General features: G+C 36.5%; 1 protein-coding gene across 4 annotated transcripts in view; it reads right to left on the bottom strand.

Moving 5' to 3' along the window:
• Grip128 (gamma-tubulin complex component 5) overlaps window positions 1-13,108 on the bottom strand; it is a 62,075-nt gene extending 48,967 nt beyond the window's left edge. For all 4 annotated transcript variants that reach the window (XR_011700696.1, XR_011700697.1, XM_071585282.1 and 1 more), the window contains exons 1-6: window positions 12,925-13,108; window positions 12,454-12,666; window positions 9,184-9,372; window positions 8,298-8,379; window positions 6,916-7,120; window positions 1,321-1,513 (exon numbers count right to left, since the gene is read on the bottom strand). Coding sequence is in view for 2 of the 4 variants with exons in the window: in XM_071585282.1 (XP_071441383.1) it covers window positions 1,321-1,513; window positions 6,916-7,120; window positions 8,298-8,379; window positions 9,184-9,372; window positions 12,454-12,666; window positions 12,925-12,996 (954 nt within the window). In the remaining 2 variants the exon portion in view is untranslated. The remainder of the gene's footprint in view (window positions 1-1,320; window positions 1,514-6,915; window positions 7,121-8,297; window positions 8,380-9,183; window positions 9,373-12,453; window positions 12,667-12,924) is intronic.
• Window positions 13,109-15,678: the final 2,570 nt, after the last annotated feature.

Raw genomic sequence — 15,678 nt, 5'->3', positions numbered from 1 at the left:
TTCACGACCATGGTTTCGATGCTGCGCATCATCATCACCTGATGATGATATGCAGCATCGAACCCATGGTCGTGAAATATTAAAATCTTTTAGGTGGAATTGTAGTTTCTTTTTACCCTTAAAATGCAATAATGATAACATCGATACTGGGGTACCACAGGGATCCATATTTGGACCAGAATTGCTCTCTTTATATATTATTGATTGGCCTGATTACCTCATCTCTGTGTCAATGATCTTCAAGCACATAATTCTTTATGCTGATGATGATACCATATACATACATCAGGATAATCTTTAAAAAAAATTAGTATGTGCAAGTAATCAAGGTATGCAGCAGAGAGCACTTACGTTTGCAGCCAACTGCATGGACGGTTACACAGAAAAATCACAAATGATATATTTTGTACCAAAATCAAATTTTAATAGTTTCTTATGTTGGCTGAACATACAATCTGTTACACAGGTTCAGCATACAAAATTCATAAGTTTATTTTTAGATGCCAATTTTAACTGTGAGATATTTGGTTGTAATTTAGCCAATAAATTGAATATGCTATGCTTCATGGTCAGTGTTTCAATCAAACTGCTCATCAAGATGTACTAAATACCACGTACTTTGGTATTTTTCATCCACAGCTAACTTATGATATCCCTTTCTGGGGTACCTCTGTATATACTCTAAATATTTTCCAAGTACAAAAAAGAGTTGTAAGAATTCTTACAAGAAAATCTCTTTACCCTCTTTGTCAGCCCATATTTGAACCTCTAAAGCTTCTGCCCTTTACATGCATTTATATTATGAGCAGAATAGTGCTTATCTGGGAAAACAGTAACTCACTCCTTGAAAAATAAGCTATCCACAATTACTCTACACAAAGGAAAAATGACTTGTGCTTAGTTCCAATAAATCTTTAAAAAACCCTCTCATGGGCCAAAAGAGGGGTAGGAGACTTTTTGATACACACGTATTTTTGTAAAAGATGCTAGCAGTATCACATTCTTGAACCATTATTAGAAAAAATTCCTGCTAGGAAAATCGTATCACTCTTTTAGTGAGGATCTTAATGATAGTATATTAAAGTGACCATTTTATAACTACATATATTTGTATTTTTGTGCACACACATGCACATGGCCACATGCACAAACATGCACACACACAAACAAATATTTTTATGCGTGTGTGCATGTATTGACACTGGTGTATGCATACTATATATAAATATTCCCATTTTTTCAATATTTCAATGCCCATCACTGTTAGGCACAAATTAATACACCATCCACTTCCTATCCCCATCGGCTCAGCGCACGCACCTTGGTGAGACTCGGGATTGCCACTGTCCCCTGGGCATAGTCGATGCACCTCTGGTGGTCCGTGAAGAACAGCCCTTTGCCATGCTGGGGAGTCACCTTGAGGTCTGGTGGTGCATGGAGGGCACACAGCACCTCCCTTAACACCCTGTACTCACTCATGACCATGGAGGGCTGCTCATTCTCCCCCACATCACTGGAGAGCAGGCAAAGTGCAAGCACATTAGACCCTTTCACTAATTGGTTGGAATCAAAACTCTTCTCACCAATTATATCAACCCCCGCAACAATTTCCATTCATAACCTCACCCTCTACATAGATTTATCATGGCACAACTGCCAATGAGTAGCAACCAGAGAGTACTTGAGGTTGATATCCAAGTGATATCCTTGGACCACCAATAAAACCAAGCTGCGAATTGTATACAAAATTTGTTTAATTTCAGGCTTAAACATTTTTTTATAACTTATTTAAATTATATTTTACAAACAAGTTTTTCAAGTTAATACAACATAGTAGGAAAACTTCAGGTTACCGTATTATACAATTGGTTACAATTGTGTTCTAGGCAAAACAGTAAGATTTTGCATATTTTGGTTTCCTTCTTTGTCTTATAGTGCAAAATTACGTGAATCATAGCCTATGTATACTACCCGGTCTAATAAACATGCGAACTGAAGCCATAAAAATTTTATAGAGCAAAATTTAGTCTAAATCGATTTTGTCCCTTTTCAAAGTACTCCCCATTCGTTGTAATGCACTTATTCCATTTTCTTTTCCACTGTTTAAAGCACCCTTGGAAGTCCTCAAGGCAGTTAGGCTTTTTAGTTTTCTCGGCGTTTCTTGCTTCATTGTGTCCACATCTTCCCAGTGATGTCCCCTCATCACATTTATGCATTTTAGGAATAGGAAAAAGTCTCAAAGGGCGAGATCTGGCGAATAAGGATGATGATCAAGGATGGTGATTGAATTTTTTGCCATTAACTGGCGAACAATCAATGTTGAATGTGCAGGTGTGTTGTCATGGTGAAGGATCCATCCATCAGGTTTGGTTAAAATAGGGTGCACTGTTGATTTTCCTAAATTCAGTTTCATCAGCTATCATTCGGACAGTTTTTAGATGATCGATAAGGGCAAGGGACCGGACACGATCAATGCTTTCATCAACATAGGTGGTTGAAGGTCATCCTGGCCTTGCATCATCCGTCGTATCTTATCAGCCATCTTTAAAATGCTTAAATCCACTTGAAACTTGATATATACTACCTCTTTGGCAACGGATTCTTCGGAGCATTAACACAGTAAACAGCTGTCAACATTTCAGTAATTTCTTGATAACTTTTAACACACTTCACCAATAAACTTGATGTTGATTTGATGTTGATTTGTTGCTCCACGATTTCATCAATATCCATTTTTGACAAACGGTAAAAACAGTAAGGAGAACAGAAACTAACATAACTGGCACCATACGCACAGCTCAACGATCCGCCGAGCACAGATGGCTCATTGGGTCTCAGGTAACTAGCACCACTAGGGGGCGGGGCTATATTAGTCTGCGTCATGGCCGCCAGATTGCACCAGGTCGCGCATTTATTACACAGACCAAGTATTCTCTTTAGTTTGTTTACAAATTTTCCAGTAATATGGTCCACTTCAATGACATAATTCAGTCTATTACTGTCTATTATTCCACACTTAATGAGCACTTTCACGTGGCAAAATTCCCGAAGGTCAATTTGTTTCTTGAGGCATTTCAGTACACCCCCTTCATTTAGAGTTGACTTGATGCCTGTAATGTACATCATTGGTTTGTTCTTTTCTTCTTTGCGTGTCTTCAATTTGATCTCCTTAACACATTTTTACCTTTGTAACTTTTGTTCAGGGACTGGATTTTCAGCTTTAGGCCTTTAATTCCTTTATTTTTTATTCTAGTGATTTTGTGATTTTTATTCCTGTTTTGCATGGATCTACAAACTTCATTTATTCTTTTTTTGTGCCCTAACCGGTTTCTAGGTTTATGTTGTCTTCTGAGAGGTAAATAATTATTGCTGTACGGCATTCCATGAAAATTTTTTTCCCACCTGGAAATGTTATTTTGTTGATCTTATCTTTTTTATGGGTGGCTATTATATCTGCAATTGACTGTGTTGTTAAGAGTTTAGAGCAGCATGATTTTAATTCCTCTCCTACAATTTCCCAAATTATAACAGCATTACAGCTCACTTGGCTTCCAATTTCCCAATTGTCCATTGACAAATATCCATTAAACTTCTAAATAGATTTTCTAGCTTTCTGATTTCATCAGTAATTTCCTTTCTTAGTGGGGGAAATTTTTTCATTGCCAATTAAACAGTAAACGGTGTCACTTGCTATGCTAAATTGGTTGCCTATCTGTGAAAGTTCAGCATCCACCAATGGGAGAGGGCAGTCATTCATTCCGGTTATAATGTTTTTACCTCTGGATGTCAAATACGTTTCATATTTTATACACTACATCAAATTGAACACTTCAGTAATGACTTGTGGTGTAATGCGGCCAAATTTTACAAAAGCAGTTAAAATAGAAATACTTTCGGAAGTAATTATCAAAATTACTTTTTCCAGATCCCTAATGTTTCTTGATCCAAAGGAATGCATATCTTATCACCAGAGGCAGTTGGGAATGCTGTGGGACTATTTTGAAGGACCTACCATAAAATAATTTCCAGTATGTCTTCAAAGACTGGAAAAAAGTTGAGGCAAAGAGGATTGTATCCAATTAAAATTTGGAGGATGAATAGAGGTATTCAATTTTAAAAAATTGCAATCATTCTTGACTGGGGAACTTGGGAAGTTTCAAGATTTGATTTGATAAGTGAATTGATTGAATTATTCAATTCAATTCTGAGCTCAAAAGATTGATTTTTTAATTTCAAATATCATCCATATCCATTAGCTTATGGTATATTTTCAATTAAGCCACTATAGACATACAAACATTAAACATAGCATACTACTAATGCATTAAGTGAATCTTAAGTAAAAATTGCTTACATTTCATCAACACATGTGAAGAGAAGGTAAGCAATTGCCAATATGGCAATCTTATATACAAATGACCATCAAAATAGGAAAATTAAATATAGATTCAACTCTAAGGAATTTGCAATTCAAGGTGAATAGTCATCAATATTACAGTTATTTTGGTGATTTATTAGTTGTCTCCTTCTTTTTCAAGCAACTATTTTACAAAATGAGAACTAGATCACAAAAACAAAAGCAACTAGACAGAAATAAGGAAGTTTCATATCTTCTTATGAGATAAAAGTAGATCAAAACAACATCATTCAAGCATAACGGTTTCAGGCTTAACTTTGTGGAATTCCTTCATGATGAGGGTAGAAAAAGAAACTTTGCACTTCCACATAAAGATTTAATACTTCACACGACCATGGTTTCGATGATGCACAGCATCGAAACCATGGCCGTTTGAAGTATTAAATTAACTTTATGTGGAAGTGCAAAGCTTCTTTTTCTACCCTCAACATCATTCAACTTGATTTGTCAGTCAAAAGAGTACATTTCATCACTCTTTAGATGCACCTTGAGAATTGGATTTGGAGAATAAGGGCAAGTGGGTGCTGTAAAAGCTGTTAAAATATATTAACCATAATTTTGTAAAACAAGTGTAAGATTACATTAACTTCATTATATTTCCATTTTTCTTTTGATAACATTACCAAAATGATGCCATTCCATCAATTGTTGTATTAATTAATATATACTGGATAAAACCACGGCTAAACTATTACAGTAAAGTGCAAATTACCATGATCTCTACATTCACAGAAAAATTTATCATGGATGCCCTATATTTTATTTCTCATTCCAATTCCCGATATTTTTAAGTTAAGGTTTGCACATGACCAAGCTTTAATTGGCCAGCCAGCCAAGAGATTGTAAGGATTGCTGAGCTCTTTGGAAAATAAGTGTAATAGGTATGAGATGAGAACTGAGAAATGACAATAAATGTAAACAAATCAATGGCTATGCAGTTTTGAAGAAAGAGATAATCTAAGTTATATATTGAAATAAGAGTTCATACACTAGAGTAAGTGGGGCAGTTTACCTATCTTGGAAGTACTCTGGACTTAAATGGTCAAATTAGCAGAGACATAAAAATAAGAATTGCTTAAGGCTAAGCATTCACAAAGAGGGAATAAATGATAGGGACATTGAACAAGGATGTCAAGAAAAACCTCAATAAAAACTTGATATGAAGCATATTTTTGTGAGGCCCAGGAACCTTGCCCATTGAAGTAGTAGTAGTTTTGAGGGGAGGCGACCGACAGCTAAGGTCATTTGCGCCATAGGGGATGGACAGGAAAGGATGAAGGGTGGAGAGAAACCCGGCGTCGGCATTAGCCTACTCTTTACGAAAGGCGCCAAGGGGTCCGCAGTTTAACGTCCCATCCGACGGACGGCGTACTCCCTCAAAGTGCCCTCCACAAAGCACCTCAAGTAGGGATCGAGATACCTCTGAAAAATATTCAACACCGCCGGGATTTGAACCCGCGCCCTCAGGGTGGGAAGCCAGTACGTTAGCCCCCGCACCATCTCGATCCCCCTTGCCCATTGAAGAAAGGTGATAGGCATGCATATGTGTATTGGAGGCTTTTGAAATGCGGGTGTAGGGAAGGATGGAGAAGGTGAAGAGGACAGAAAGGAAGAAAATGTGAAAGTGCTAGATATGGTGGGGGAAGAGAGAGGATTGTGGGGAGAAATCATAATGAGGGATGAAGGATGGATGCAGGGCATTCTGATGAGCAATGGGATGTTGAAGACTGTGATAGAGAGGAGAATATTGAGTGAACGAGGAAGGAAGGGGTAGGAATTGGATAGGTAGGTTGAAAAGAATGGAAGATTTAAACATGCAGAATTGAAGAGGGGATTATTGTAGTGTAGCCTGTAAGGTTGTGTTTTGTTAGGAGAGGCAAGTAAATATATCATTTGCACTGGGATATATGCTGTGTTTGACGAAAACCTACCTTAACAGGTAGAATCCCAATAATATAATAATTTATTTATTTATTTATTCAGAATAAGTCCGAAAACAGCACATTTTGGCCTTTACATCGAACTATTAACAACGATAACAATGTCACATTTACAAACACCCAAGCCCTAGATGGAGGGAAACTCACCCAGGCGGGAATCGAACCCGCGACCCTTGGAATGGCAGACGAGGACATTACCCCGCCGCCACCGGGGCCGGCCCTATCTTTATAATAGATATATTGGCATATAAAGATCAAACTCTAAGGGACATTTCCGATACTTTTAAGTAGTAAATGTTAATGAACAGAATTTGAACTTTGGTTTTAATATTTATTCACCTTACTTCTAGTTGAGACTGAATATATAACATTTAATTAGATAAAAAATATTTTTTTATAAAGCATCAATATTATTGTTAAATTTAAAATATGTCAGCCACAGTGATCAATGAAGATGAAAAACTATTTTTCCCATTAATGTGAACAATAATGAATGACCTACATCAACAGGGAAAAATATTGAGATGAATTCATTCGCTACAAATGCTTGATGCTCACCAGAATTCAATCAGGTTGGCTGAGGCAAATTTACTTGGCACCTGACAGCCTTGCGACCATGGGAGCTGAACATTCCCTCCCAGCCACTTATGGGCAGATGCCATTGTGCCTTCAATGTACGTCCATATCTGTTCCCTGCAGGACTCGTTCACAGCGGCCTTGGATACTAGGCCTCCCATCCCTCCTCCTCTTCCATCTATCGGCTCTTATTTGTAAACACATAAAGGAGATAACAGTGAGTTGAGGCACAAATCTTTTACACCACGTGAAATTATGTAAAATACATGTACATCCATGCATCTATTTGCAAAATTTTCAAATTTTATTAAGTTATTTATGATGCTTAATTTTTATGATGAAATTTGCAAAACCTAATATTTTTAAAATTATATACATCCATTTTCATTTGCTGCACAAGTAAATTTAAGCATAACTCAGAGAACAAGAGTGCACTCTGTGGGGTATTCAAAAATTAAAATTAAGACATATTCTACTTCAGAAGTCCTAGATTGGTAGGTCGTTAACTGGATGCAATCAGCCAATTACAGTCACCTTGGGGAAAATGAAAATTGCTAAGCTCAGCTCAGCTTGCTTCTTAATAAGGGCCATTAGATCAACTGTTTCAGTAGACATTCTCTGGGCACTATACTACAGAGAATTTTATTCTCACATAGCCTATAGTACCCTTAACTGGGTTCATCATCTAAGGCCTTGAACATTTTCAGGGTTCAAAAGAGAGCCATTTGGCTCATGAGTTTTACCAAACAAAATGCCCCTTGCCATCCCCAGTTTAAATAATTGGATGTATTGCCAGTGCTATGTATTTACATTTTTCATGTAGTGGTACATACAAAAAGAAATCTATCTGAGTATGTGAAAAATTGTGATATCCACAAATATTCTACAAGGCAGAATGAGCAGCTGCACGTTTTATATGTCCTTACAAAAAATGCAGGTGCTGGCCCAAATTTTAAGGGCTTTCAACTTTGAAATAAAACTCCTAGCTGAGATTAAGGCCAACAAAAGTGTGGCTGCATTTTTAGTCAATCTGCTTAGGTTCTTAAAATTAAAAATATTTTATTCAATTGCTGAATTTCTTGATAATGCCTGATTTGTGTCTTGTGTCAATTGTATGTATTTTGTTACTTTACCCTGACGTGTCCTATATCAAGTGTAAAAGTTGCAATAACTTGATCACTGGATGAATAAAATGTATTGGTATTATTATTGATTATTTTTTCAAGTGCAGCACTAGTTCAACTTTGATCCATGCATAAATTCCCTGGGATTCTAAATAAGTGAGGTACCCATGGTCCAAAAGCATTTACAAAATGTAACGCAGTAAAAAGGGCAACAAATATTACAGTGAATTTCCCCCTCACCATTTTCACTCACTGTGATGTCATCAATCAAACTTGAGCTCTCGCCTTGGAGTTCATCATCAAAGCTGAGGCATTCATCCTCCTGCAATGCAGTCAAAGTAGAATATAAGGTAGACGCACGTAGACACATTTATGTGTAATATTCACTTGTCTCACCTAACAAAGCACAACCTGACATGAAAATCAGCAATAAGCCCCTTTTCAAATACTGTGTACTTTCTTCTTCCCTCTATTCCATTCAATGAATTCAAAGTCATTTCAATGAAATATCTTAGATTAATATTAATACCGTTCATTAATAGGCCACCCATTTTAAAGTTATTAAAATACAAGAACACATACCACACAAAGCCCCATCTCAGTTTATTCCATTGGTATGACCTCGCAGCTGAGCAATAACTGAAAATTTCCCACTGAGCACTCAGACCTGCTGTTCAGAGGGTGTTGGGCGAAGGAATGCAAGTGCGGAAGTAAAAATGGGGTGTGCATTATAATTGGTTGGTTAAGTGCACATTTTCAATTTTTACTCAAGGAAACATGGCTAGGTCTTATCATGAATGTGAGTTATAATTGGATAATCACTTTTACCAACTGAAGCTTAACTAATTAGAAATATACAGTTTCAAAACAGACACGGAAGGAATAATTCTAACATCACATCACATTGAATCTTGGGGGAATTACTCTTTTAACAAACTTATATAGGGTATTTTCCACAGGCACAAAGTGTGCTCACAAAATAAGAAAATCATAGGCGCAATCAAAGTAACCAAATACAAAAATAAATTCCTAACAAACAACAGTGACCTGCAGGGGAATTTATAAATTTTGATGAATAAAAATCCATGAACGAGGAATATTCCAGTAAGCAAGGTGGAACACTCACAGTTTCACTGCCACCACTGCCAAGAGAGATAAAATCTGGTTGGTCCTCCAGCAAATACGCAGGCCAATCAAAATCATCCTTCTTTTCAACGGGAGGAGGTTGCACCACCTGGAGTTCAGTGGAAGCAGCGCCTGTTGGGTTGTAGGAGAGGTGGAGGAGGAGTGAGAGCACACTCCACTGCAGGTCATTCTGAAATACACACAATAAATGAAAATTAAAGGTTTTTTTAATATTTTCATGAGGTGACATGTTTATAGCCATATTTTGAGTGAAAAATCACTCAATTCTACTTTTGCTGATGTGCCTTTAATAAAAGTAAATATGGAAAACTGTCATTAACATGCAAAAAAACCATAGAACTAAAAAGTGCATGCAAACAAATTGAAAAGCCCATTGTTTCAACTGACCAGATCCCAGCCATTACTTTATATTTTCATCATTGCTGTCAAACTTTCTGGCAAAAAACCTATGTACTTCTTGAATGTTGCCAGCTGACTGGCCCTGATTAGACCATAAGCACAAACAACTAAATAAATCTCACATCTGTTGCGTTGACAATTTCTTTTAAGAGGAAATGTATGGCAGAATGGTGGTTGACAGGTTTTCCTTGTTTGAATGTCACAGCAATCCTCCACATCCACCACCGTTTGGCTACACATTATCTAGCAAGAGTTCCATGAGGAAGGAAGTTATACAAAACTCCTATTTCATCTCCTTAATTTACACAATATTGAATTTATTTATTTTAATATCGTCTTTGGATATGATTAGACTATGGCAACCAAGCTATGTTTTTTCCAAGTGAGGGCCGTCAGAAAATTTTGTGTGTCAAGATGCCCTTACACTTATACAGGTGACATACTTGGTATCAAGTACCTTATCCCGTTACTGATATCTGCTGACAAAAATAATTGAAAAAGGATGTGTCTGTGAATTATAAAATTAAAATTCAAATTCATTTACAAGTAATAACAGTACCATGAAGTGCCCTACATATTTACCCCCAGAAAAAAATCAGGCACCAAAAGTCACATTTGCTTGTAAATTATAAACAGCAGGCTGAGTTCGTAAAAGAGGTTTGCACCCTTAACCCCTTAACCACAAAATGAAGAAACAAATTCCATGAGTTCAATGTTTGCGCAGAAGTAGATTGCTTGTAAATTACTCCTAACATCAAAAGATCACTAAGGGCGCATTTTTATTTATATCATGGTTCCCATTATATATCATAATCATTACATCAGGCTCCCAATGTACATAGATTTCAATAAGCCAATATCAGCCAAGTAACTCCACATTCATTGCCAATATGTAGTGTATTATTTTTTAGATGGTAGAACATGGACATTCTCTGCAAAATGGAACACTTTTTGGCATAGAAAAAACAGTGATGCCTTAAAAATTGACCTACATTAATTACATCATCATTTTAACAAGTGTTTGTGAAAGTATTGTAAAAATAAATACTCATATGACAGGATGGAAATTTGATATGCTGTATGCATAACAGCACATCTGTCATTAATATGTAACATACAGAAGAGCTTAAAATTTGAATAAACCAGACTACACCCATTGGATTCGTCAATGGCATTCACTTATGAGGGCCACAGAGATTTTCCTTGTGAACTATTTTTCTCTGAAACATGTGGAATTTCTTGTATATAAATAATAATTTAAGAATATTAATATGTCAATGCTTCAGAGTGGTCTTATATAGTGTATTTATTATGAAAATTGAAGTTAAACATGTATGCTAGTATTTATTAGGATTTGTGGGTGTCCTGATAGCTAAGATCAGTTTGTATCACAAACTGATCAGTGGAACTTTGCTTAACGAGCACCTCGCATACTTGTAATTTGCATAATGAGCAAAAATATCTTTTGCTCATTATGCTCAAAAAAGGCCACAAGGCCAAATAAATAATACCAATTATTATTATCATGGTGGTTGTAAAATATAAGTGCAATACAATATTATTTATACACCAGAACCATGCAATCCCATATAAATATCGCATCACTAATGAGACAATTCTTGAATCGAACATTGACAAAGCTGAAGAAATATTTGTAGGCACTTCTTTATAGTTTGAGTACCATAATGAAACCATAATCAGCAGAAGCATTATATTCTCTGGCTGCATATGCTGATAGACTAGGGGTGCTAAAAATATTCAAGTCTGCAAAACTGCATGATGTGGTCTAGTTAGGTCAATACTAGAGTACAAATCGTTTTTGTGGAATTCTCTTCACAATTTAAAAGAGCTGAAAGAAATTTTTAAGTCTGATTATTCTAAAATGATGGCCCAATATAAAAGAGCTGACGTATATGATTAGTGAGAGGATAAACTTACCTTCACTTAACAATTGCCACACTGCATTAAAATTAATGTTGTAACATATAGTGATTTCCCTAATTAAATAGAAATTTTAACAAAGCATATTGCAACAGTTCACACTAGTATTGTAGGCCAGTTTCATTTACATTATTCAGTAATCAGTAATATTTTACTCTCCTCTACCAAGAATGAAGGGAAATTACAATGTAAGTGCTGCTAAAGCAGACATATTTTAGACCTATATCTTAATGAATTTGAAAGAATTGCATCATCACAAATGAATTTCTTCATGGTATATGCCTAACAGATGATATTTTCCTTTAAGGTCATATTTTTTCTCTACTTTTTATACCTTTCACACATATTTCATACAATTTATAGCTTGAAAATATTTACTTCTTGTTTTTAAGTTAAATGCATTGTAAAGGATCATTCCCATCAATTATAGTTGCAGTAATTAAATTCAATTGTTGGACCTTTGGAGGATGATTCTAAAAGAACTGGTAAACATTATCACGTTGATTACAATCTACCAGGACCATACTCTTGTTTGACATCTCCGAACTTGTGTTATAAATTTACACCATTAGGGAATCTTCTAAATGCCTTTTGGGTAAATTTTGTTAGCAAAATTAGAAATTAATTATTGTGAGGTATTCGCAAATGATTCAACTACCGTTTCGTACTTTTTCTGCCATGAAAATTTTATTAAATTTGAAATGATTTATTATATCAATATTTCTGCATGGAGATGAATAATTTTGATCTTCAGTTCTAAATGTTCTGTTATGCAATAACATAGACCTTCTGTAGGTGCAATTTATTTTATTTAGTTGTACCGCGTAATCTATAACAAATTGCATTGTACTTTTACATTTGTAAAATAGTTTATTCATTGCAATACGCATTATTAACATCATTGTACTACCTGCTGATCGTTTTCCCACTCCGCACTGCTCAGGTATTTATCCAAGAGTGTCTGTAACTTCTCAGCTTCCGCAGAGTGGCCATGGATGAAAAATTTTTTGATAACACCATCGAATGACTTTTTGACCGCATGACGATCAACTGCATTGAACTTATCACTCCAAATGTTTGAGGAAACATACTGCTCCAGGTGAGAATACCTATCATCTCCAGGCTGGAGATGAAAACGTTAACAAGGCACGGTTAAAATTCTGAGACTTGAAAATACCTTATATAACAACCGAAAGAGTTAAACTGGAAATCTGGCGAATGGATTTCCAATTTCACATTGACAAAACTTTTAAAAAAAATCTACTGGACTACTCAAACTAAGGATACGAAACCTCTTTCAGATTGAACAGGTACAACTTTAAGATAGTGATAGATCCATACAGATTAGTCATCGATCCATAATCTTACACATAATACTTGCCTCGACGTGAGCGATGCATTTGAGTAATGACCGAACGTACGGCTGAATATATTCCTTGGCTTTCTCCGTCATATGGATATAAAAGGAATCTCAGTTCGGGATAAAAGTCTTAAATACATAACTATTTGCATACCCAAATTACATCTTGTGGGCTCTTGTCACTATTGTGTATTTTACCATTTCAAACATATCGATTTTCTTCTGTTTAGAAAAATGACAAAGGTTACCAGTCTGGCCAACTTTTGGAATTTCTAGTATATGTTGTAATTCGGTATATTGATGAAGTCTCAATAGGAGTGCATCCATAGGTATCAATGAAAGATATTTTGAAAATGCCTTCATATATTGTGGTACTTATTGCTCTATAAATAATCAAGTGCAGGACATCGAGAGTTAAAGAAAGGTAAATTAAAATTTTAGCAAAAGTTAAGTTTTTTGGGGCATGCTGCATCAAAAATTATTTTTGTATTAATTTATTTTGACTATTAAAAATATAGATCAACAGTTTAGAGGTATGTCCGGAAACTATCCAGCCACGCATTATTTTGAGAAACATAGCCTACCTAGAACAAGTAGGCCTAAGTCCTCTTCGTAGTTCTCTCCTTAGGACCTCGCAGATATCCTTGTGTATCTTCCACTGTTCAAAACAATCGGCAAAGTTCTTTTCAATAATGGTCATCAACTGCCTCATCGCATTCTTCTTCTTATCATATCAGCTGACTGTTGGGAATACTTTGTTTTAGCCGCAGACCCAAGACTCATCTCTAGTTATGACCTTTTTTAGAAAACATGGGTGATTTTCTTGCAGCTTGTAGCAAGTCCCCTGCAACTGTAGCGCAAAAGTCTTGATATTGACAAGATAAAAGAGCATGTGATAAGGGAGCTGATGACCATTCCGGAAAAGGACTGCCGATTTTTTTTTGAGTGAAAAAGGGACTGGGATAAGTGGGTGAGGTCCCAAGGGTAGTAATTCGTAGGGGAGTAAGGCCTCATTGTTCTAGGTAGGCTATTTTTCTCAAAATGTTGCATAGTTGCATCCTTTCCAGACAGAACTTATACGCACACTATGGTATCTTAGTGAGTGATATAAATACAGGCTGGAAACAATGGTAAGTCAGCCAGTGACCAGACTTGCAGGTCCATGGTTTCCTTGTACTTTTGCTATTTAGTGCTCCTGGATTATAGGCAAGATGTTTGGACAAGAGAAGGAAATGGCACCATGTGACAGAACAGAAGGAGGAAGTATGTAAAAAGAGACAAATATTGAACTGAGTTGGTAAACTTACAAAGTGAAAAAAGCATGGTCGAGGACCCAGTGTATCAGGAAAATTTAAATAGGAGGGAGAAATGGGTACACTCCACAGAAAAGTGAAAGAACTGCCTATGAGTGAGATGAGAAAAGCTGTGCCCAATATCATAGCTTCCATGAATATGTACCCTCAATTATGTCCTCTATCTGATCATATATCCTCTCTGCTAATCCCTCCCTATGATTGATTATGGGCCTGTAGACCTTAACAATGACCAAGTTTGATGGTTCAGATTTTATTTCTTCTATTAATATTCTATCACTAACTTACTCCATGTTTACCATGCTTCTTCCTATCTTGTTAAGAAGAACAATGGCCCTATACTATTGCCATCCCTCACTTGCTCTCATCCCCTCTGCAAACTATAGCATCTGTAACTATTGCTCCAGTGATCCCCGCTATCCTTCCATCTCACCTCCCATAGACCTGAAATACCTATATTTCTTCTCTCCATCTCACACTTTTTATTCTCTAATTTCCCTGTCTTCACCATTTTACTTTCATTCCAAGTCTCTATTCTAATTATTTTGCTGCTCCTCTGTGTGTTCTGTGCTGCTGCTTTCTCTGTGCAAAGATTTTGCGAGATGACGACCACGGAAGCCTTGCCTCTCCTCCTGCCAGGCACAACCCTCAGTTGTCAGGACACATCCTTAGATCTTTGTCCATTACAGAAGCATGGACTATATAATATGATGTAATTTCCTGTTGCCTTCATCAATAGTTTTAAAACTGACACCATCACACAGATGGCCACCCTAAGAGGTAAGGTTCTCAGCCTGACCCAGAGATGGCATTCCAATTAGCAAAAATTTATGATTCCTGCCAGGGTGCACGTGTCATTAGTACGTAAGACAAGTTTCAACTTGTTCTCTCAAGTAGTTTGTTTACACGTATTGTTGCAGTAGACGTCTTTCGTGTTTTACATTTAAATGGAAAAACTTGAATATTGTGTGTCATAAAATTCTTCGTTTTGGATGGATTAACCCCTAAGGAAATTCATCTGAAGTTAACGGGGATTCTGTTCCTTCAATACCAACCAAGTGGGTAGCTGGATTTAAACGTGGTGGCACATCCCTCAAAGATGACCCACAATTGTAACCACACCGGAAACCATTGAAAAGGTGCGCGATATTGTGTTGGACAATAACAAATTTGCTGAATGCCGATCAAAAGCAAATGATTTTCACAGCAATGTTTGGACCAATTCAAGAGGGAACTGACCGATTTTTTGCGACAATTTGCCACCATGGATGAGACATTAGTCCACCACTGCATGCCAGAAATGAAACAGCAGTCGAAGCAGTGGGTGGAAGCCGGTGGTTCAGCGCCAAAGAAAGTTAAGTCGATTGAATCTGCCAGAAAAGTCATGGCCAGTGTGCCTCGAGATGCAAAAGGGATCCTTTTCATTGATTTCCTTGAAAATGGCAGGCCAACTACAGGCAAA

The sequence above is a fragment of the Hetaerina americana genome, unplaced genomic scaffold, assembly GCF_022747635.1.
Source record: "Hetaerina americana unplaced genomic scaffold, ioHetAmer1.1.p SCAF_2, whole genome shotgun sequence".
NCBI lineage: Eukaryota > Metazoa > Arthropoda > Insecta > Odonata > Calopterygidae > Hetaerina > Hetaerina americana.
Note: the sequence above shows the minus strand (reverse complement) of the source record. Positions and strands in the feature narration are given on the sequence as shown.